This window comes from Octopus sinensis, linkage group LG3, assembly GCF_006345805.1.
Source record: "Octopus sinensis linkage group LG3, ASM634580v1, whole genome shotgun sequence".
NCBI classification, from domain to species: Eukaryota; Metazoa; Mollusca; class Cephalopoda; order Octopoda; family Octopodidae; genus Octopus; species Octopus sinensis.
In genome coordinates this window covers 160,463,026-160,488,128 of record NC_042999.1, presented here as the reverse complement: position 1 = coordinate 160,488,128, position 25,103 = coordinate 160,463,026, and the positions used below count along the sequence as shown (strand labels likewise).

Sequence of the window (25,103 nt, the reverse complement as noted above, 5' to 3'; positions counted from 1 at the left end):
TGTATCTCCTCACTACAGTGAAAAATAATTCTTGTGACATTTTTACATTTAGACATCTAGAAACAGGCTTTCCAATTTCAGTATCCAGATATATCTGGACTCTAATGAATGGTAATATTAGAATTGTTAATATTATTATTTGTTACACTCTTTACGACATTGATTCGAAAGAGTGTAATTTTTGTGTCTCAGAAAGGTGTAATATTCTACTTAGAAGAATCATTAGCACACCAGGTGAAATGTTTAGTGGTATTTTGTCTGCCGTTACATTCTGAGATCAAATTCTGCTGAGATTGACTTTGCCTTTCATCCTTTTGGGGGTCAATTAAATAAATACCAGTTACACACTGGGGTTGATATAATCAACTTAATTCCTTTGTCTATCTTTGTTTGTCCCCTCTAAGTTTAGCCCCCTATACTCTTTTACTCTTTTACTCTTTTACTCGTTTCAGTCATTTGACTGCGGCCATGCTGGAGCACCGCCTTTAGGGACTTATTCTTTTTGTAAGCCCAGTACTTATTCTATCTTTCTCTTTTTGCCGAACCGCTAAGTGACGGGGACGTAAACACACCAGCTTCGGTTGTCAAGCAATGCTAGGGGAACAAACACAGGCACACAAACACACACACATACATATATATATATACATATATACGACAGGCTTCTTTCAGTTTCCATCTACCAAATCCACTCACAAGGCATTGGTTGGCCCGGGGCTATAGCCGAAGACACTTGCCTAAGATGCCACGCAGTGGGATTGAACCCGGAACCATGTGGTTGGTTAGCAAGCTACTTACCACACAGCCACTCCTGAGCCTATGGGCAGTAAAGAAATAAACATTCTGTTGCAGTTTTTGCAATTTTCGACCAAAGATCCAAATTGATTAAATCTATGCAGACACCTAGATTGCTAACTTTTGAAGGATTTCCAACTACCAACTGGTTTGTAAATTTTGCACCAATCCGATCGTGGCCGTTGCCAGCCTCGCCTGGCACCTGTGCCGGTGGCACGTAAAAAGCACCCACTACACTCACGGAGTGGTTGGTGTTAGGAAGGGCATCCAGCTGTAGAAACACTGCCAGATCAGACTGGAGCCTGGTGCAGCCTTCTGGCTTCCCAGATCCCGGTCGAACCGTCCAACCCATGCTAGCATGGAAAACGGACGTTAAACAATGATGATGATGATCTTACTCTGAAAGATAGTTTTGTATTTCCAAAGCATTCATTGACATTGAGAATTCAGCAATACATCTGATTCATCTTACGTCCAGCTCTTTTCTCAGTTCATTTGTGTTGTATTATTTGTGCACACTAACATTACACAGCCACTGGTGCACCCTCCATTTCTTTCTAGCTGACATACATTTGTATTTAAGACCCATATCTCATTACCTTCCAATTTTGCACTAGCATGTACTGATATGCAAACGAGAAAAAAGCAGCACCTGCTGTTACTCTTTTACTTGTTTCAGTCATTTGACTGTAGCCATACTGGAGCACCACCTTTAGTCGACCAAATCGACCCCAGGACTTATTCTTTGTAAGCCTAGTAGTTATTCTATCGGTCTCTTTTGCCAAACCACTAAGTTACAGGGACATAAACACACCAGCATTGGTTGTCAAGCGATGTTGAGGGGACAAACATATACACACACATGCATATATATATATATATATATATATATATATATGTATATATATATATACATATATACGATGGGCTTCTTTCAGTTTCCATCTACCAAATCCACTCACAAGGCTTTGGTTGGCTCTAGGCTATAGTAGAAGACACTTGCGCAAGGTGCCATACAGTGGGACTGAACCCGGAATCATGTGGTTGGTAAGCAAGCTTCTTACCACACAGCCACTCCTACGCCTGTTCATAACATTTCTAAAGTTGGCTTGAAGTAAACAATCACGATAAGCTGGGTAAGTCAAGTAAATGTGGATGAATTGTTTGAGGATTTAATCTTGGGTCTCTTTCACAATCAGACTTAATATGTGTTCAATAAATGTAAATTCCTATGTATTTCTATTACACACTATTGCACTTACAGCTCAAACATCATATATTTGCCCTTCACTGAGCTTCATCCGCCATATCCTTACATAGGCTACAATGCTTTCACACATTATCCATCTCCATTGCTGAATCTCTCAACTACTTCTAACAAGACATCTGGACAGTTAAGGGACTTTATTTCTTGGGTGCTTAGCACACCGGGCAAAATTCATAGGCGTATTTCATCTGCTGTTACGTTGTGAGTTCAAATTCCGCCGAGGTCGACTTTGCCTTTCATCCTTTCGGGGTTGATAAATTAAGTACCAGTCACACACTTAATCCCTCTGTTTGTCCCCTCTATGTTTAGAACCTTATGGGCAATAAAGAAATATATTTCTGTGTATCTATTAAGTATGAAATCCTCCTTCTCCATCTGTCTGCTTAAGATCCTACAACTTCACAAGTGTCCTCCTTACACTATAGAATTCCTATCCACTCTTTTTGCGATTATCTAACATAGGGGCATTGTGTTTTTATCTTCTGAAACGGATATCCTCAATGCCAAAGATCTCTTTCATAATTTGACTGCAAGGAAATGCTAAACTTTCCTTTGTCGTCTTTTCTTACTAAATCTCTTTCTCATGCAGCTGCTGTAATATATTCTTCTCTTCCTGCATCTTTTGTCCATCTCCAGCATCTTCTATGTGCTTCTGTTACCATTTCAGTTCTTTGTCTTTCTTCTGCTCAACACCCCGGGCCATTAACTCCAGCATCTGCTCTTGAGTTTTGTGTTCTTTCTCTTTGAGTTGCTATTGAATGACAGGTCTGTGTAGATGGTGGTAAGGACCCCTTGCAGGTATGATCTATTTAGTCTTTGATTCTCGGTCAAATGATGCTGATAACACACACACACACACACACACACATACACACATACCTTTGTATGTACTTTGATTTATGTTGGATGACTGAGAGGGAAGTGCTCAATACATGCTGTAGAGGATATAGTTTTTATTAAAATTGAAATTCAAGTTGCAAGACAAACTTTTAGTTTCAGTACATATATATATATTCAAAATGTGACCTCGTGTGTACTGTTGGCGATTTTTTTTCCTCTGTTTTCCCTTCTCTGGATCTTTTCTTCTCCTATGTTTCCGACGAAGAGCTCCGCTCGAAAAACGTTAAACCCTCCTTCTTTCCTTCTTTCCTGAGCGTCCAATAATACTATATTTGTTCCACGTCCTCGCGTTGTTGTGTTTTTTTGTGCTTTCTTGTTTGGATTAACTTTATATCATCATCATCGTTTAACGTCCGTTCTCCATGCTAGCATGGGTTGGACGGTTCGACCAGGGATCTGGGAAGCCAGAAGGCTGCACCAGGCTCCGGTCTTATCTGGCAATGTTTCTACAGCTGGATGCCCTTCCTAACACCAACCACTCCGTGAGTGTAGTGGGTGCTTTTTACGTGCCACCTGCACTGGTGCCAGGTAAGGCTGGTATCGGCCATGGTCGGATTGGTGCATTTTACGTGCCACCTGCACGGAAGCCAGTCGAGGCGGCACTGGCTTCGGCCATGATTTGGATGGTGCTTTTTACGTATCTCCAGTCCAGGGGCCCTAGCATCTGCCGGGTGCCAGTCATAGGATTGGTTCAATTTCAATTCCGATTTCACTTGCCCCAACAGGTCTTCGCAAGCAAAGCGGGGTAGGCATAGGTGCCTGTCGTTGGATGAGGTTTGATATCGACTTCGCTTGCCTCAACAGGTCTTTGTGTGTCCAAGGGAGGAAAGGCATGCATAAGTGGGCTGGACTCACTTGTCCTGCCTGGTCTTTTCACGCACAGCATATTTCCAAAGGTATATATACAGGGTGCATCAGTTTTTTGAGGTCATTTGTATGAATTTAGGAAAAGATGCATAGCTCATCAAAGATAAGCTGTATTTGAAAAAAAATTACTACAAATAATCTTGAGAATCCTTTTATGATATCTATTCAGTAAATCCCTGTTAGCATGTATGGTGTTATGGAGGTGTTGATTGATCTTTCTCTTGACCACACCCTATATGTCATAGTCTAGAGGATTGAGATCTGGTGAGCTAGGAGGCCATGTGTCTGGAGAACATGATCATGGAGATTAGCATGCATCCATGCTTGAGTTGTCCTAGTCTTATAAGATGGCACAGAGTCTTGTTGGAAGATGTACAGCCTTCTATTGCAAACTTTATTTATCCAGGGTCTCACAATTTTCTCCAACACCCCTGTGAAGACAGCAGCATTTACTCTTAAGCCCCGTAAAAAAAGTGTGAAGGCATGACATCTCCCTCATTGCTAACAACTTCCAGATCTATCATGGTTATAGGAAACTTAGTATGCATGACCATTGGAATCTCATTCGGTTCTCTTCATGACCATCTGTCAATCCTTCAGTTTACCTTCTAGTCCTAATTGAATTTTTTTTTACGGAGATGTACTTGCATAGCAAGTGACCTGATTTAAGATCGTGTGCTGGAATGAAAACAGTTGTATTGGGAAAGTGTTTATAAGCCATTTAAGAAACACACAAAAACCGTTAGATTCACTTCAACATTTAAATTTAATTTGTCAAAATATTTTCATCACTTTGAGACCTTAACCTGTTCACTGACAAAATTCCATGCTGCATATTTTTTTTTATTAGAGAAAATCAAAACATTCCAGCTTCTTGATGCTTTAACTTGTTTAGCAAGCACTTTGCACTGATCAAATGATTCTCTCTTGTTACATCTAACATAAACTGACCTCTCCACATCAAATATGACTTGTACTGGCTGTCTTCATCTACAACTCTTCTGATGGTGCATTCAGAAACCTTGAGGTCCTCTGTAATGGCCCTGATTGATTTTCTGGGGCTTTTATTGATAATTTCTTTGACTTTTTATACAAAGTTAAGTGTTCTGATGGTACTAAGACCCTGTGCATGCATTTTGCATTTAGATGCTGATGTTGGATTCCCACCAGCAGCTTCCAGCTCCTTTTGAAATTTGACAAAGAAGGAATGGGTAACTTTCAGAAAACAAGCTATCTCTTTATCACTAAGCTGCACTTTTAAGACAACAATTACAGCGTGCCTTTTCATTGCTGAGTTAACCTGATGTCTGACATTATTTATCTGAAAAGTAAAGTAATTAAGTTGGAAGAAAGTTAGAACTCAAAAAACTGATGCACCCTGTGTGTGTGTGTGTGTATGTGTGTGTATATATAGCACCATCCAATCGTGGCCATTGCCAGCCTCGCCTGGTCTCCGTGCCGATGGCACGTAAAAAGCACCATCCGATCGTGGCCGTTTGCCAGCCTTGTCTGGCGTCTGTGCCGGTGGCACGTAAAAAGCACCCACTACACTCACGGAGTGGTTGGCGTTAGGAAGGGCATCCAGCCGTAGAAACATTGCCAGATCAGACTGGGCCTGGTGCAGCCTTCTGGCTTGCCAGACCCCAGTTGAACCGTCCAACCCATGCCAGCATGGAAAGCGGACGCTAAACGATGATGATGATGATGATATATATATATATATACACACACACACACGTATGCATATATATACACAGGGTGCATCATACATACATACATACATACATACATGCACACACACACACACACACACATATACATGCATGCATGCATGCATGCATGAAACAGGTGTGGGAAAAGAGGAGTTATGGATGAGGTGTACTTAAAGAAAGGAATAGTTGGAAAAAGGAAGAAGCAATGGTTGTTAAAGTCAGATTAGAGGCAGCAGAAATGATGTAGGGTTGTGCATTGTAGGGACAGAATGTAGGGTAACAGGTAAAGGAAAGAATAGGATTCTGTATGTGGTGGACTGGAGTGTAATAAAGGGCAGCTTGGATAAGGTTTGCCAGGGAACCATGTCAGATTACATAGTCTTAAAATAATACTTTTGTTTTCTGTAATAAGAGGTCCATTTAGAAGAGATCCATAGGTGGAACTGCAATATTCTTAGTTGATGGGCCCAAGAATTGTTTGTTCAGGGGTGTGATCTGTAGGTAGCACTTGACCAAGCATGACTTTATTTTGAGCTTATGTAATTTGAATAAGTTTGCTATATTGATATAGGCGCAGGAGTGGCTGTGTGGTAAATAGCTTGCCTACCAACCACATGGTTCTGGGTTCAGTCCCACTGCGTGGCATCTTGGGCAAGTGTCTTCTGCTATAGCCCCGGGCCGACCAATGCCTTGTGAATGGATTTGGTAGACTGAAACTGAAAGAAGCCTGTCATATATATGTATATATATATGTATGTGTATGTATTTGTTTGTCCCTCTAGCATTGCTTGACAACCGATGCTGGTGTGTTTACGTCCCCGTAACTTAGCGGTTCGGCAAAAGAGACCGATAGAATAAGTACTGGGCTTACAAAGAATAAGTCCCGGGGTCGATTTGTTCGACTAAAGGCGGTGCTCCAGCATGGCCGCAGTCAAATGACTGAAACAAGTAAATGAGTAAAGAGTAAAGATATATATTTCTACTTGAATGTTAATCATCTGGAAATTTTCAGTCTTTGCCTTTCCCTTATTCACATGTATACATGAATATATATTCTGTACATCAAACCCAAGGAGTTTTTTCTGTTTATTTGCCTCATTGTCTCTTCTTTTCTCTCTTTCTGAATATATAAAATCATCAAACTGCTTGTGGAAGTATTGGAAATGTGAAAGGATGCAAATGTATGAACACACACACTGAGGGCTTCCAGTATAGTTCACATTGATTAAATTTCATTCCAAAAGTATTGTCAGCCAAGGGATTCTATAAGTAGATTCTTGCCCAATGTGCCATGCAGTGAAATTGAACTTAAAACCACTTAGCTCTGAAGCAGACTTCTACTTCATGAAGTGTTTTCATCATATTATGCCTTTAATCTAATTTGATGGAAAAGTGCAACATTCTCTGACCAAAGACACTGGATGTCTGAACAGTGAGTGGCATGGAAAGGAATCTCTCCATTAAAAACTGGTACGTGTGTGGCTTAGTGGTTAGGGTATTTGGGTTGCGATCGCAAGGTCATGAGTTCAATTCCCAGTGATGCATTGTGTCCTGGAGCAAGACTTTTTATTTCATGTTGCTGGGAAAAGGAGTTGTACCTGTATTTCAAAGGACCAACCTCGTCACACCCTGTGTCAGGCTGAATCTCCCTAAGAACTACTTTAAGGATATACGTGTCTGTGGAGTGCTTGGCTACATGCATGTTAATTTCCTGAGCAGGTTGTTCCATTGTTCAGATCAACTGGAACTCTTGTTATCGTAACTGACAGTGTACCAGTTACGCATTCCTATTCTGTTCTTTTAAGTGAGAGTTTGACTCCCAGGCTTATGGCCGAAGCAACAAGGCTGCTACTGGAAAATGTGTCACAGCACATGGGAGCCTAGATAAGCAACTTGCCCTACTGAAACAGGAAAAGGCTTTATACTGTCCTAATACCTATTCTCACTGCAATTCAGGTCAATGGGTTACAAATGCAACAAAAAAGCTGAAAATGGCAAGGTTCTTTTAGAAGTATTGTATGATGAGGGAAATGTCATGCACAATGTTGACATGAGAATGGATGTAGTCCAAACTGGCCAACAGTAGCTCCATGGAAGCTTTTAAGTGACTCACACATGTTTAGAGACAGGAGCACAGGGTAACACTGTTGGGAATTTTTGAACAGAAATCACTTTAAAATGTTGTTTTTAACCTTTCCGGCATCAATTGTTTTATCCTACTCAGTAACTGAGATAGTTATGTCTTATCCAACTCTTCTGCAATTATTAGTTGGTGCAACCATCTTTGTTCAGACGTGGTGGTGTGTTTTATGGGTTCTTTCAATATAGTATTACAATTTCCATTGGAAGAAGGGGAGATGAGCAACTCTCTGACTTCTTGAGTTATCTCAGGCAGCAATCATCTGGCCATGAAAATTTTGTATTCTGAACTGTGCTTCGACATGGATAAATCATAAAATAGGCTTGTTTGGTCAATGAGGAGACAATATCAAACTGACTGTAGCTACTGATTTCACTTATGAGCTTGCAGTGAGTTGGTTGATCTTTTGCCATTCTAAGGAATATTCAATGGCTTAAGAATTCTGTTAGAAATTATGTTTTTGCAGCTTTTACAAATGTATAGGCGCAGGAGTGGCTGTGTGGTAAGTAGCTTGCTAACCAACCACATGGTTCCGGGTTCAGTCCCACTGCGTGGCATCTTGGGCAAGTATTTTCTGCTATAGCCCCGGGCCGACCAATGCCTTGTGAGTGAATTTGGTTGACGGAAACTGAAAGAAGCCTGTCGTATATATGTATGTATGTATGTGTGTGTTTGTGTGTCTGTGTTTGTCCCCCCTAGCATTGCTTGACAACCGATGCTGGTGTGTTTACGTCCCCGTCACTTAGCGGTTCGGCACAAGAGACCGATAGAATAAGTACTGGGCTTACAAAGAATAAGTCCCGGGGTCGATTGCTCGACTAAAGGCGGTGATCCAGCATGGCCGCAGTCAAATGACTGGAGCAAGTAAAAGAGTAAAAGAGAGTATGCTGCATCATTCAGGGATGTCGGCTGCTGGTTCATTTTATGTCTCTGCATCACCACATTGAGGCCATTATCTTGCAGTAAATAAATGTTGTACTTAAGGTCAAAACATGCATAGTAATTATATTTTGTGTAGGTTCAGTTGTTTATTTCAACATTTTGTATAGATCTGTTGGTCTCTGTGGTGGGATAAATAATTATGATTATTAAAAGTAATATACTGCAGTGGTTCAAAGTAATATACAAATCTGTTAATGTATTATCTAAAAATGGCATGTTTTATGCAGTATGAAATGTGATTGGACAAAAATATTGAATTCAAAAGGGTGAACAGAATATACTGAGAAAGTTATGTGGCAAATCAAAAGAAACATATATAGTTCTTTTGAATGTTGTATATTTGTAGAATGTGGAGGCACAATGGCCCAGTGGTTAAGGCAGCGGACTCGCGGTCATAGGATCGCGGTTTCAATTCCCAGACCGGGCGTTGTGAGTGTTTATTGAGCGGAAACACCTAAAAAGCTCCACGAAGCTCCGGCAGGGGATGGTGGTGATCCCTGCTGTACCCTTTCACCACAACTTTCTCTCACTCTTACTTCCTGTTTCTGTTGTACCTGTATTTCAAAGGGCCGGTCTTGTCACTCTCTGTGTCACGTTGAATATCCCTGAGAACTACGTTAAGGGTACACGTGTCTGTGGAGTGCTCAGCCACTTACACGTTAATTTCACGAGCAGGCTGTTCTGTTGATTCGGATCAACCAGAACCCTCATCGTCGTAACCGACGGAGTGCTTCCATTTGTAGAATAGAAATAATCTCTGTGTGTGTGTGTGTTTGGCATTATTGGTAATTATTTGTAAAATGTTACTAAGTTGTGCAAATTGTTATTATTAGGTGTAGTGAAAAAAAGAATATCATATTTTTTTTTCAAAAAACCCCAGAAAACTGGCAAGAAAAAATAGCACTGCATTGGAGTTTCATATTGTAATGTTGAATGGCTTTCTATTAATGTGTGAGGGTTTGTAAAAGCAGTCTGTAGAAAAGACCTTATGACAATTATCACTTTCTTTTTATAATATTCTACATCTAGAATAATCCATTTGTTACATAATTTTTACTTCTAAAGTACAGAAAAATATTCAATTGAGAACATGGATGGTTTATATCTGCATCACAAAACTATCAATAAATGATTTTTACTCAAGGGAAAGTATTTTCATAGTAAGGTACCCACCTATTTCATTTACAAGAATGTAGGCAGTGGACTTTCACCGTTGCCACATGAGCAAATTAGCTGATTCAGTGCCATTCTGCTAATGGGTGTCATTGTCAGAATTCAATTAAATAAGCTGTGAACTCAAATCTGTAACTTTAACCCTTTTGTGTTCAGATTATTCTGTCAAATGTGATGTTTGTTTATTTATACCGTTTTGAATTAATCATGCATTATCTTGTAGTTTAGAGATTTCAGTGATTTGACTTTTTAGTTTTAGAATGACATTATAGGGCTGAGGTGAGAGGCGAGATCTGGTCAGTTTCAATATAAAACAGGTTAAATATTTTGGCCGGATATGGCTGGTTTGAATGCTAAAGGGTTAAGTTTGTATTTTTTGCACATCATGAATGTAGTTTTCCCTTTTTAACATAAATGATCTGCTACATAAATGTAATGTTGCCATGGAGATAATTAGCTGTTATAATGGCTTGTATTTTGCAGTAAATTCTGAGGGTTTTAGTTCAAGCATAGACAGAGACTTGTGAAAGATTTTTTTTCCTTGGTATGTGTCTAAAGGCGGCGAGCTGGCAGAAACGTTAGCACGCCGGGCGAAATGCTTAGTGGTATTTCGTCTGCATTGCGTTGTGAGTTCAAATTCCGCTGAGGTCAACTTTGCCTTTCATCCTTTCGGGGTCGATAAATTAAGTACCAGTTACGCACTGGGGTCGATGTAATCGACTTAATACCTATGTCTGTCCTTGTTTGTCCCCTCTGTGTTTAGCCCCTTGTGGGTAATAAAGAAATAGGTATGTGTCATGCCTGTGATATAATAGTTTAGGGAAGTAGGATGTCACATACTCATTAGCAAATCTTTTCGAGGTCTCAGTTCCCTCAGGGATTATATCACAATGTAGATCTGACATATTGTTTAGTTTGGATAACATTTGAAAGTTCAAGGCTAAGGTTGAATGAAGTGTAGTGTAATCTGTATAAAGTTGTGTACTGGTTAAAAGTAACAGTGGGTAAAATTGCTGATACAGAATGAAGTGGGCTGGACATTTTGCTGCATCTTGGGTTGCACCATAGTTAATAGATTGACTGAAAGTGAAATTCTCAAACTTGAGAGACTGCTGGCACAAAGCATAAAAGTGTAAGTTCCAACCCTTAGTAGACCTGGCTCATTTTACAGGTGGTCGTTGAGGAAGGACAAAGACTGAAAGGATTGTTCACGGATGTCTCTCCACATTTGAAATATTGAAGTGGGATTGAAAAACATGTACAAGCATCATAGTTTGAAAGTATCCAATTCTGAGAAAGAAGGAACATAAAATCTTTATATATAAGAGTGAGGTTGTGTGCTGTCTGTCTCCTACGATTTAGATTCCTAACTACTCCCACATTTTGCGGTGCAGTTTAACCAAAACCGAGTATCTTATAGTCGTGATTCATATCGAGCCCTTCTGGGTATTAGCACGCATCTACGATGAGTCTACGATTTAAAAAAAAATTTACCATCAATTTTTCCCGTTTTTAATGCATTTTTGGCATATATAAGGGAAGTAACTCTCTAAAAATTTATTATTAAATCTCAGAACGTAAAAAGCTACAGTAACACCCCCCCCACCTTTGTGGTAGCCATATTGAGATGGCTATTATACTTTACATCTCTAAAAATGCTTATATAGTTATTTCCCTTACAAACCCGAGCAACGCCGGGCGATACTGCTAGTGGTATATAAGAAGGGAGTATAAAAGGTGTGTCACAAGAAGTTCTTAGCTTGCATATTCAGAAGAAAAGGGATGAACTTGTGATTTATGTGATAAAATAGAAGAATGTAATAAAAATGAAATTCACTACCACAGTTTTAAGTAATTTCACATTTTTTTAATGTAATCTATTACACATCATATCAGCTGATATTTATATTATTGTGAAGAATATATCATTATCCTCATCAACATCATCGTCATGATGCATGTCCTGTTCCAGGAATAATTGTTATCATGTTGTAGTAACTTTGGGAAAGGAGGATTTTCTTACAGATTTTCCAAAGAGCCAGAAGTTTTAGAATTTGTTTGTGGTGAAGTTAGGCCAAATGTGTATTGGGACATCTGTTTCTTTCTTGAGAAAATTGTGATATAAATGAAATAAAGTTGGTAGTTACTGAGAATTGAACTGGGTTGCAGACTTGACTTACTATGAGTATATTGTTGTACAACAGCAGTTGCCGTGGTTCAATCAATTTAAATCAATCTATAAACACTTTATATCAATAGTTATAATATCACCGTGATCACCGTGACCGACCAGGCCATCAGATGTTGCTACACATCGCTGGTCACAATGCACTTCGCATTGTTTTAGCCTTCAAATGATGCCACCCCTCTGGCTAAGCGAGCAGGCCAACAGAAGAAAGAGTGAGAGAAAGTTGTGGCGAAAGAGTACAACAGGGATCGCCACCACCCCCTGCCGGAGCCTCGTGGAGCTTTGGGTGTTTTCGCTCAATAAACTCACAACGCCCGGTCTGGGAATTGAAACCGCAATCCTACGACCGTGAGTCCGCTGCCCTAACCACTGGGCCATTGCGCCTCCACAGTTATAATATATCTGGGAATATAACGGTCTCTTACATTGCTGATTAGTATGGCTGCTATAATTTTTAAGGCCATACCTGTATGCACCCCACTCTACATCATTGATTGATTAAGAATTCGGCTATTGTTTGTATCCATCTTCTCTCCTGTCCCATGAGAATATTTGAGTCCAGAATCACAAGTTAATAAAACAAACTAATCGCACAATGCCCTGTTGTTTACCGTAGTGAACTGCACAATCATACAGCCTCTATTTATAGGTCACTGCAGTTTCTCAAACAGCGAATAAATACATGCACTCACACTCAAATATATATTTCTCCCTGTGTCCTTTAGTGAGGTTTTTTCCAATGTTATCTTCCCTACTTAATACTGGTATAATGCATATAGCTAATCGAGAACTGTGGTTGCAAAACTGAATTGGTTTTGTGTTGAACTATTTATCAGACTATGCTATACATACTTGCGTTCTTTATAAAAATGTATTCTAAATGTCTTCACATTTTTGTTGATGTGAACAGTTTTATTTTCTCTCAATAGGCAAGTCAATTGTAGACAATTGTTGGCTAGAATCCATCGCAAATCTATCGTTAGGCTTTCTCTGTATTAGTATGAAAATATCAATATATTGGCAAAAGACCAATCATTACGAGAAGTTTCAATAGAGAATTCGTCAATGCTTTTTAGATAATTAACTCTTCAGTGAGGCACATTATTCCCCTCTGTCTTTCTAATCAGGTTCAGGTATCACTCACATCTCTTACTTCCAAGATAACTCGTAAAGGGCATTCAGCTGCAGAATTGTTTAATGAGAACCTTTAATGTTAACATGATGTTGTTGTTTAGTTTCCACATCAGCCCTGAGACAAGTAGACTTATGGTCAAAGTCATTCCAGTCATAAACCAATACTTACTTTTGAAAGAGTTTTACTCTTTTACTCTTTTACTTGTTTCAGTCATTTGACTGCGGCCATGCTGGAGCACCGCCTTTAGTCGAGCAAATCGACCCTGGGACTTATTCTTTTGTAAGCCCAGTACTTATTCTATCGATCTCTTTTGCTGAACCGCTAAGTGACGGGGACGTAAACACACCAACATCGGTTGTCAAGCAATGCAAGGGGGACAAACACAGACACACAAACATATACACACACATACATATATATATATATATATACATATATACAACAGGCTTCTTTCAGTTTCCATCTACCAAATCCACTCACAAGGCATTGGTCGGCCCGGGGCTATAGCAGAAGACACTTGCCCAAGATGCCATGCAGTGGGACTGAACCCTGAACCATGTGGTTGGTAAGCATGCTATTTAGCACACAGCCAGTCCTACGCCATTTATTTAAAACTATTAATCTTTTTTTTCTAAAGATTTTAGAGCATGATTTGAAAATGTTTTAGCTACTAATTTTGAAGCAGGTTGTTGGACCATGAAGAAATTCCCTTGTTGATTCAAGTAACAGGAATATCTATGCTTTTAAAAGCTAAAAGGAATATAGAAACTATGTCAACCTCGGTGGAATTTGAACTCAGAATGTAACAGCAGACGAAATATCACTAAGCTTTTCGCCCAGTGTGCTAACGATTCTGCCAGCTTGCCACCCTAACAATGTTATATATTAAGTATCAAAGTCTTTCATTATATATTTATGTCTTTCTTACTATCGCTATTCCATTTTATATGTTGGAAGTCATTTGTTAACCATTTCTTTTAGGCTATTTTGAAAAGTATGTTTAAGTAGAATTCTTTTTAAGTAATGGATGAGATTTACCATTCTGATCAACAATAAATGTTGGCATACATTTTGTTTTCTAAATTCGTCTGTATTCATTCTTATTTCAATGTTCCAGAGAAATAGCTTGACGAAAGCAATTGCTTGTCAGAGTAACATCACAAAAAGCTATTGGGGATGACAGCTGAGTGAATATTGCCATTAAATTATAAAATAGATTTGCATCATCAGCTATTCGGTTACTAATCTCCATCTAAATCAATATCATTTTACTAAAAAGGTCAAAAATGATGAAGTTTGACTTTTTATCTCTGACTATATTTAATTCAAACAGAAATATAAAATAAATCAAATAGTTTATATTAGAATATCTGATACCTCAAATATCTCTGATTTATTTCTATTCCATAAAAAATTTACACATATTTTTTATTTTGATTTTCTTCCCTGTTTTATTTGCTTTATTCAACTCTCTTGGCTGTTATGTCATAACTTACTTTAGTATATTTCATAATCATATTTTTCCTCTCTAAAATCTGTCTTCCTGCCCCCCTCCCCACCTCATCGATCCACATCAGCAATACTATGCAACTTCCATTGGATTTTATTTAATTTTTACTTCCAACATTTATTTATTATATTTCCATATTCAGTTGAGACAAACTTATTCCATTTCTTTATAAAGTTCATAAATTTGAATTCTTTTGAACACTAACGGGAGAGAGAGGGGGAGGTAGTGAGAGAGGTGAGAGGTGGAGTGATGGGATCTTGCTTTTAAGGTAGATTCCTGCTTCAGGAAATAATTCTTCATTTGTGGGGGAAAAAAATGTTTTCTCTGAAGCAGAAGTATGCCAAAAATGTTATAGTTCACATCTTCTCACTGCACACTGACTATATTAACTGATTTTTGTAGTTATAGTTCACTGCTAGTTAACCCAGACTCTGGCTTTTATTATATTCCACATTTTATTCTATTTTGTTTTTCTTCTCATCACCATCTTCGTCTCAATGGCCAAACTGATAAAATGTTGTCCTGAATCATCACCCGATTATTGATACTTTGACATTGGAAAAGCATAAACCCAGCCGTATTGCACTTGGGAAATGACTGGTGCGTTGTTTATCTAATTAGAAGAGAAGGTTTAATGATTTTACAATATAGCGATAATTTAGGAAATGAATGATTTATATACAACCTATTCTTGGTATTTTTATTTTACTCCCCAAACCATACCATATAAATTTTCTCTCTGCTCAAATATAAATATATTTGAATTTGCATTTTTACTCTCTTTTACTTGTTTCAGTCATTTGACTGCAGCCATGCTGGAGCACCACCTTTAGTCGAGCAAATCGACCCCGGGACTTATTCTTTGTTAGCCCAGTACTTATTCTATCGGTCTCTTTTGCCGAACCGCTAAGTGACAGGGACGTAAACACACCAGCATTGGTTGTCAAGCAATGCTAGGGGGACAAACACAGACACACAAACACACACACGCATACATATATATATATACATACATATATACGACAGGCTTCTTTCAGTTTCCGTCTACCAAATCCACTCACAAGGCATTGGTCGGCCCGGGGCTATAGCAGAAGACACTTGCCCAAGATGCCACACAGTGGGACTGAACCCAGAACCATGTGGTTGGTTAGCAAGCTACTTACCACACAGCCACTCCTGCGCCTATGTTCGTTTTTGTTCGTGTTAGTTGTAGCTTTCTCTTTTCCACATCTGAATATTTGTATTTCGGTTACTTTTGTTTATAATGTTATCTTTTGATATCTATCATATTTTCATAACTGTTTCTATATTTCTCTGTCAAATGTCTGGCACTCTGTTGGTTATGACGACGAGGGTTCCAGTTGATTCAATCAATGAACAGCCTACTCATAAAATTAATGGGCAAGTGGCTGAGTACTCCACAGACATGTGTGCCCATAACGTAGTTCTCAAGGAGATTCAGTGTGACACAGTGTGTGACAAGGCTGGCCCTTTGAAATACAGGTACAACTCATTTTTGCCAGTTGAGTGGATTGGAACAATGTGAAATAAAGTGTCTTGCTCAAAAGCCTCGACTGGCTTCTGTGCCGGTGGCACATAAAAAGCACCATCCGAACGTGGCCGATGCAAGCGCCGCCTTGGCTGGCTTCTGTGCCGGTGGCACGTTAAAAGCACCAACCGATCGTGGCCGATGCCAGACCCCCCCTGGCACCTGTGCAGGTGGCACGTAAAAAGCACCCACTACACTCGCAGAGTGGTTGGTGTTAGGAAGGGCATCCAGCTGTAGAAACATTGCCAGATACCAGATAAGACTGGAGCCTGGTGCAGCCTCCTGGCTTCCCAGACACCGGTCGAACCGTCCAACCCATGCTAGCATGGAAAACGGACGCTAATCGATGATGATGATGATGATGATGATGATGATTGTTTTAAATTAATCATAGCTTTGAGATTTTGATGATCTGATAGTTTATTTTTAGAATAACATTGTAGGGTAGGTGTGAGATGCCAGATTTGGGTGGTTTGAACATAAAATATAAAACCAGCCATATTTGGGTCCAATATGGCTGGTTTTAATGTTAAAGGGCTGAATAATCTTAGTTCTTCCTTTTTCTACCTATTTCAAATATCTCCTGTTATTTCATTAATTTCAGGTATTGATTTCAAGATGAGAACAGTTAACATGGATAATAAAGTAGCCAAAATCCAAATTTGGTAAGTTCAATTTTATTAAATATGTTCATTAAAAATATATTTAATTTTAAAAAGTCATCCTGATTTAGATTTAAGTACAAAAGATCAAATCAAAAGTGAAAACAAAAAATGCAAAAGACACAAACTTCAACATGCTTCTAGTTGTCCGCAGACACTTTACTTTTGATTCTCAAAATCTTTCACTATGCATTGTCACTAACTTCCTGCTGAATGAAAGTCAGAAAGCCAATATTCTTTAGAAATTATGCAGCAAGACTTAGAATAATAGTATTAAAAATAAACATATTGATTGGATATTAATACCCTGAATTTATATATATATATACTCTTTTACTCTTTTACTTGTTTCAGTCATTTGACTGGCCATGCTGGAGCACCGCCTTTAGTCAAAGAAATCGACCCCAGAACTTATTCTTTGTAAGCCTAGTACTTATTCTATCGGTCTCTTTTGCTGAACCGCTAAGTTACGGGGGACGTGAACACACCAGCATCGATTGTCAAGCGATGTTGGGGGACAAACACAGACACACAACCATATACACACACATACACACATATATATACATATATACGACAGGCTTCTTTCAGTTTCCGTCTACCAAATCCACTCACAAGGCTTTGGTCGGCCCGAGGCTATAGTAGAAGACACTTGCCCAAGGTGCCACGCAGTGGGACTGAACCCGTATAGATAGGTATATATGTATAGAATTCTAAAATATTTGTGCAAGCTGGTATGTATTATTTTGTTTAATTACAAATAGCATATAAATTTGTTTCAATTTTAAATTTCATTTCAAATAACATTTAAAAAATCTTTATTATAAGTAGTTTGTGAAGTCTCATGTCTTCTGATATACGCTTGTAGATTTAAAAAATTTTTAGTTATTTTATTCACTCCTTTAGATATGAACTGCTTTTTTCCAAGAGCAAATATGAATTCTTCTATAATACTATACAATAATGTACTACCTATACTGATATTTTGCCATATCTGTTAATAGGACATGTATTTCTGTGTGTCTTTGTTAAGTTAGGTTGTTTGAAATAAACATCAGATCCACACTTCTATGCTCAATATTTTGAAAGCAAAACTAAACATCAATCTTCATCTCATCTGAAGGTTCCAGAAGACATTTGCTTGCATTTTACATTCTGACAATAATTTTGATTGGTGATGCACTTTTGCTGCTTACCCAAATCATTCAGTTTTATTTATATACAATAGTGTTACTTCAGTTCACCTATTTTTGATTTAATAATTTATCTTAGATATAGCAGAGAGAAAGAGAGAGAGAAAGAGATGGAGAGAGTAGATGATGATATGGCCTTCTTTTAAGTAAATATAACACAAGACATTAAAATGTCATTTGAAGAGGAAGTAGTTACGCATCGCATCGTATAAGTTAGGCAAGATGGCATGTTTGCAGCTGTCCAATGTTTTCATTACTGGAAACGAAGTTCTTAATTGCTTCCCCCCCCCCAATTATCTCTGTGTTCTAAGCAAGGACAATGTTTACCTTACTATGATATATATTGTGTTTTTAATACATGTTTGCGAAGAGATTTTTCTCTCAGATAGGTATTTTAACCCTTTCATTACTGTATTTATTTTGAGATGTTCTGTGTTTCTTTCAATTACTTTAAATATAACAAAGATTTTAGTAAAATAACTTAGTTATCATTCAGCTAGTGTTAGGATCATAAATTATGACTAAGGTTTAGTGGAAGATTTTAATTCAAAATTTATGAAAACAAGACATTTGTACTCAGAGCCAGAGCCGGTTTCAGCCGGGTTGGTAACGAAAGGGTTAATTTAATGCTGTTTCAGTTGCATACACTAAATCTATTATAAAAAATCCGTTCTGTCTGTCTGTCTGTGTGTCTTCTAGGATCTCGGGCATCCTCCATCTGATTGTGCTCAAATTTGATATGTAGATACCGACAGTATCAGGGCGTGTATAAGTCTTGAAAAAATTACAAAATTCAATTCCAGAGTGCATGCATCGTTTTTATCCTGCTTTTCTTCTGTCAACCTGTACATAACTGCACCTTCCATTTTTGTTGTTTTTGTACTGCTTAAAGGCACGTTTCTTTCCTGCCAAGCTTACTGTTTAAACCATGTTTGTGTTCTCCCAGTCAACAGCCTTATCATTACTGGTACTTTAAACTCTTCGGTTGCATATTTATGTGAATAAAATCATTTTTCTTACTGTGTGGTACCTTGAGCAAGTGTCTTTTACTATAGCTCTGAGCTAACTATGCCTTGTACGTGAATTTGGTTGAATGGAAACTCTGTGGAAGTCTGTTTTATATATATATATCTATTATATAAAATCCATTCTGTCTGTCTGTGTGTGTGTGTGTCTTTGAGGATCTCAGGCATCCTCTATCCGATTGCGCTCAAATTTGATATGTTGATACCAACGGTATCAGAGCATGTATAAGTCTTGAAAAAATTACAAAAATCGATTCCAGGTGAGAATGTGATCAATAAAGCCGTGGGAACGTGCATTTGTATGCGAAAGTACATTAGCTGTTGTGATTGATACTATGCGTATGCAAGAAAAAGTCTATCTTTATTTCTTCTTTTGCTGGTGTCTCAAATTTAGGTTAAATCAGTGTTTCTCAAAGGGGAAATCTATGGGACGGTCGGACAGGTTGTTTTGAGAAAATTTGGTTTAAATGTTTGACAACTCAGCACCGTCCATTGGACGTTGGGGGGGGGGCGTTTTGCTCGTATATAATATGATGGTAGTCTCTTGTAGTCTGAAAAAAAAAATGGTTGTGTAATTCCTTGCTGAACAACCTACACAAATGATTTGTTTGCAGTGACTGGAATGTTTGAGTTGGACATCAGCTCACTCCTTCCATCGAATCAATGTTTCCTGAACAAGTGCATGATATACCTATTTCTTTACTACCCCCAGGGGGCTAAACATAGAATGGACAAACAAGGACAGATAGACAGATTAAGTCGATTGCATCGACCCCAGTGCGTAATTGGTACTTAATTTATCGACCCCGAAAGGATGAAAGGCAAAGTCGACCTCGGCGGAATTTGAACTCAGAACGTAGCGACAGATGAAATACGGCTAAGCATTTCGCCTGGCGTGCTAACGTTTCTGCCAGCTCGCTGCCTTTTAGTGCATGATATACCACACATCTGATGTTGAATTGATTGCAGAGCAACATTAGATGAATTGTTTTGCTCAATAACACAATGCACCACCTGGCCCAGGAATTGAAACCATGGTCTCACCCTAACCACTTAACCACTATGCATAACTGCTCAAAGCATCAAACAATGGGACTGAAACCAAAACCACCAGGTTGTGAAGCAAATTTTGAAAAACAAATATCTCACCAAATCTCTCTGCAATATCATGTTAATATTAAAAATGCTTACCTATAAACATTTAACTAAGCCTAAAATACTTGTCTACATGTAAATGACACTCAGGCCATGTCTGACCCAAATATTTACTCTTTACTCTTTTACATGTTTCAGTCATTTGACTGCGACCATGCTGGAGCACCGCCTTTAATCGAGCAACTCGACCCCGGGACTTATTCTTTTGTAAGCCCAGTACTTATTCTATCGGTCTCTTTTGCCGAATTGCTAAGTAACGGGGACATAAACACACCAGCATCGGTTGTCAAGCAATGCTAGAGGGACAAACACAGACACACAAACACACACATGCACATATATACATATATACGACGGGCTTCTTTCAGTTTCCGTCTACCAAATCCACTCACAAGGCTTTGGTCGGCCCGAGGCTATAGTAGAAGATACTTGCCCAAGGTGCCACGCAGTGGGACTGAACCCTGGAACCATGTGGTTGGTAAACAAGCTACTTACCACACAGCCACACCTGCACCTATTTGATCTGTTTTAATGTTCAAACTGGCCAGCTCTGTCCTCTCACTCTAAACACGCAAACAATCGAATCAAAGTTACAAAGCTCTGAGATAATACATAATTCATTTGAAACAAGATGGATAAATAAGTATTGGAGTTGATGGATTAATCTGAATGCTAAAGGGTTAAAGAAATTCAAATTTCTACTCATCAAGCCTAAAAGATTCACCATTACTTTTGTTGGGTGTGTTAGTTTGGTGAAGGCCAACTTTCCTTAAGAAACTAAGTCTAGACTGCTACACAGCACTGTAGTTGATGACACACTCCATTAGTTAGCTGGCTACACTCCATAACTGACCTTCACTTGTTTTTCAGCACATACATCCATATCCACAATTGAATGATGTTAAATTGTTTCCCATCAGCCATTTATCAAAGGATTTGATGACAAATTTTTCTTTACAAATTTAATCTGAAGTTTGTACCTCTATGAGGTATGTGTTTGTGTGTATGTGCATGTGAGTGAGTGTTTGTATGTGTGTGAGAGAGAGAGAGAGTGTGTGTTTGTGTCTTTTTTTTCTAAGACATCACATGATAGTTGTAAATAAGTGTCTTTATCATTCAAGTCATGTCCTTGTGTTCTTCACTTCCAATCTTCTGTATAAACATTCAGGTTTACACAGCCAAGAAAAGAATATTGCCTTGCTTAGAAACAGTTGAGCATTGGTGACTAGAAAGGGTTGGTTTGGAGAATATATGGTCATGATTTGTGAATCAGGTACAAACATTTGGTTTGTGCATTCCCAAACATCATCATCATCATCACTATTGTTTAACGTCCGCTTTCCATGCTGGCATGGGTTGGACGGTTTGACTGAGGACTGGTAAGCCAGGAGGCTGCACCAGGCTCCAAACTGATCTGGCAGAGTTTCTACAGCTGGATGCCCTTCCTAACGCCAACCACTCCGAAATATTTCATCTTTTCTACATTTGTGTAATACCAACAGAAATAGCATTCTTACTTTGGGTGCCAAAGTCACTATACTATCTGTTGTTCAGCCAATGTTGGGAATTCTTTGGTTGTGTTAAATTGGATTTTGTTCTATAGTTATGCTTCTGCATATTGTTAATGTTTAATGGTTTGTTCTCATGTTTCTTTATTTTTCATATTGATTTGGTGAGCTTTATTCAGTTTCTTAGGTCTTTTCTGAACTTAGTTAATGTTACTTACCCTGTTTGTAAGTAATTATAGTTAAACCTGATCAAATTGCTATCATAAGGAGATTTCGTGTGTGTGTGTGTTTGTGTGTGTGTGTGTGTGTGTGAGTGTGTGGTGTTATGCTTACTGTAGATGCATCACAAAAACACAAATTTACAGTGGTATTCATTTGGAGATAATATCTCTTCTGGATGTACTGTGTTTAACCCTTTCGCTACCAACCTGGCTGAAACCGGCTCTGGCTCTGAGTACAAATGTCTTGTTTCCATAAGTTTTGAATTAAAATCTTCCACTAAATCTTAGTCACAATTTATGTTCCTAAAACTAGCTGAATGATAACTAAGTTATTTTACTAAATTCTTTGATATATATAAAGTAATTGAAAGAAACACAGAGCATCTCAAAATAAATACAGTAACGAAAGGGTTAAAAGCACAAAGCGTATCAGTAGCAGATGAGAAATGGTCCAGCAGCCAGTGAGAATGTCTGATGCATATTTCTACCGCATTGGGCTTTGTAAGTAGCATGTACTCACTGCCAATCGCATGCTACGACAAAATCCATCACTACTGACAAAGGAAGACAGTGAGTGAACAATCATTGGGGCTGTAATTAGATGCTCAGCTGAATAAAATTCCATTATATGCAACAGAATTAGCATCTGATTTAAATAGTCATTTGCTTTTTCATGATGTTGAGTATGATACCCAGTTGTGTGTCTGTGTATGTGTCCATGTGGATGTGTGTGACATTATGAACGATGATTGTGTCTAAGTATTATATGTATGTATATGCATGTATGTATAGTTGTGAAATGTATGTATATTTGTGTTATCTTCCTTCTTTCATTTGACTATTTCAGAAATAAAAAAAAAATTATCGTAAAGTATACTAGCCATCTCAATATGGCTAACCACTAAGGGTGGGTGTTACTGTAGCTTTTAGCCCCAGGAGATCATCGTCTCCAGCTGGCTTTAAGCTAAAAGCTGGGGCTAAAAGCTACAGTAACACCCACCCTTAGTGGTTAGCCATATTGAGATGGCTAGTATACTTTACGTTGTCGAGCAGTTACTGTTTACATCTCGTTCAGAGATTTATTATTGCTTGCAGACAGTTTTTCGAAAAAAATTATCATTTAGAAATTATTTTAATTTCTGAAAATGTTATAAACTTATTGAAATAGCAGTCCTGTTCCCTCATATTTAAAATGACTGAGTGGTGAAAATAGTTGCCAGTCTTGAATAGTTGTAATGGATTTGTTTGTAGTACTTCACAATGCTACTCTTCAGGATAAACTCAACTTGTCCAAAAATAAATCATGTTGCACAAAGCAGCATTGAATAGAGTATATTCATGTAGCATTATATTCAACATGTTAGAATGTACTCAGGTGTGAGAAGACTTTCTACTTCAGAGCAAGTTCCTGGAGAAAATTCTTCTCTTACACATGTGTAAAGATATAAAGATGGGCAATGAATGACTTCGATGGAGCGGAAGACATATAGGTTTCTGTGTCACTTCTCTTTGTCAATTGAGAAAACCAGATCTGCCTTTCATAGTCTGTTGAGAATAGAATTATTCTTATATAAAACAGTATACAGAACTTAAGCTGATGTTCATAAAGATGGGTCAAGCTAGAATTAAATAAATGAAAATGACACTTGAAGCAGATGAATGAAATATATTCATGAAAAGTCATATTCAACATGTTCAAGTGCTCTCTGATGTGAGGTGACCTTCCACTGCAGAGATATCCAAGGAGAAAATTCTCCTCTAAGCCATGTGTTAAAACACAATTCTAGCTTCATCAAGCTTTACACACAAGCATACGTTTTGATAATAATTGCATTCTTATTGGGCTGTGAATGACGGATTTGGTGTATGTAACTGATGAAGTGAAATAACGCTGAAATGCATGCATCCTATGGTCCATTGTTGTCAGTCACAGCATATCTGTTGTTTTCAGACATATCTAAGTGGAGAATTTGCTTATGAGGCTATCCCCGTGGTGAAAGATATTCTCATGTCTGAGTCCACTCGAATATGTTGAACATGACTTTTCATTTCTGTGTTTAAGTATTAGAGACAATGCAGAGTATGTTAGTATAACTTTCATCAACCATCTCTTTACCAATTCACAAGTTTTATCTTCACCCAAAAGTTCCTTGATTTCCTCTTAAGATATTCATGCAGTCATTTTCTTTACTCTTTCTCTTTTTTAAAGGGATACAGCAGGCCAGGAGAGATTTGAAGCTATTACTCACCAATTCTACAGACGTGCTCAGGTATATATTACTTTCTCTTTGACATCTACACAATTTCTAAAATAAATTCATATTATTATTATTGCTTACATGGAACTTATTTTATAATATAATGAAATATAATAATATAATGAAATTATTGTATACAGTGCTCAGGTGCACCACAACTTGTCAGAGTATATGCAGTAATGTACAAATGTCTGGAAAGCGAACAATGCATGAGTCAGATACATGCTTGTGTGTGTATGGAGAGGAGAAAATCAGGTGTAGTGTTGGCGAATCTCAGAAAGCATGGAAGTTTTGAAGGATGCAAGGCTCCGACAACTAACAACTGATGCCGGCAGTTTGTTCCATGCTTCAGCAACTCTCAGCGTGAAAAAATGTTTCCTAAAGTCATGGGAGCTGTGCTGTTTTCTGACTTTGTAAATATGTCCACGGGTGTTAGATGGGTGGAGTTTGAAAAGGTGCTCAGAGTTATTACTGTTTCCTGTTGGCTGTTGAAGTTTTTGATAAATTAAGGACTGAGTTCATTAATGATAAAATGATTTGTTATATATAGACAAGACATATTATCCAATGTGTGCTTCCATTTCTAAGATGGTAGGCTGTAATTTGTGTGATACTTAGCTGCGATTTCTTGCAGGCTAAGTGACCATGAAAAGACTCGCATGTTTGCTTGATGTATTGATGTCTATAAAGCTCCATGTGTGTTTTATCATTATCATCATTTAACGCCCGTTATCCATGCTAGCATGGGTTGAACAGTTCAACTGGGGTCTGGGAAGCCAGAAGGCTGCGCCAGGCTCCAGTCTGATCTGGCAGTGTTTCTACAGCTGGATGCCCTTCCTAACGCCAACCACTCCATGAGTGTAGTGGCTGCACCAGGCCCAGTCTGATCTGGCAATGTTTCTA

The 25,103-nt window shown here is 38.3% G+C and overlaps 1 protein-coding gene across 2 annotated transcripts in view; it reads left to right on the top strand.

Moving 5' to 3' along the window:
* Window positions 1–25,103, top strand: part of LOC115209214 (ras-related protein Rab-15) — a 74,158-nt gene that overhangs the window by 12,201 nt on the left and 36,854 nt on the right. For both annotated transcript variants that reach the window (XM_029777474.2, XM_029777473.2), the window contains 2 exons: window positions 16,783–16,843; window positions 24,152–24,212. In XM_029777474.2, coding sequence (XP_029633334.1) covers window positions 16,797–16,843; window positions 24,152–24,212 — 108 coding nt within the window. In that variant the 5' untranslated portion in view covers window positions 16,783–16,796. The remainder of the gene's footprint in view (window positions 1–16,782; window positions 16,844–24,151; window positions 24,213–25,103) is intronic.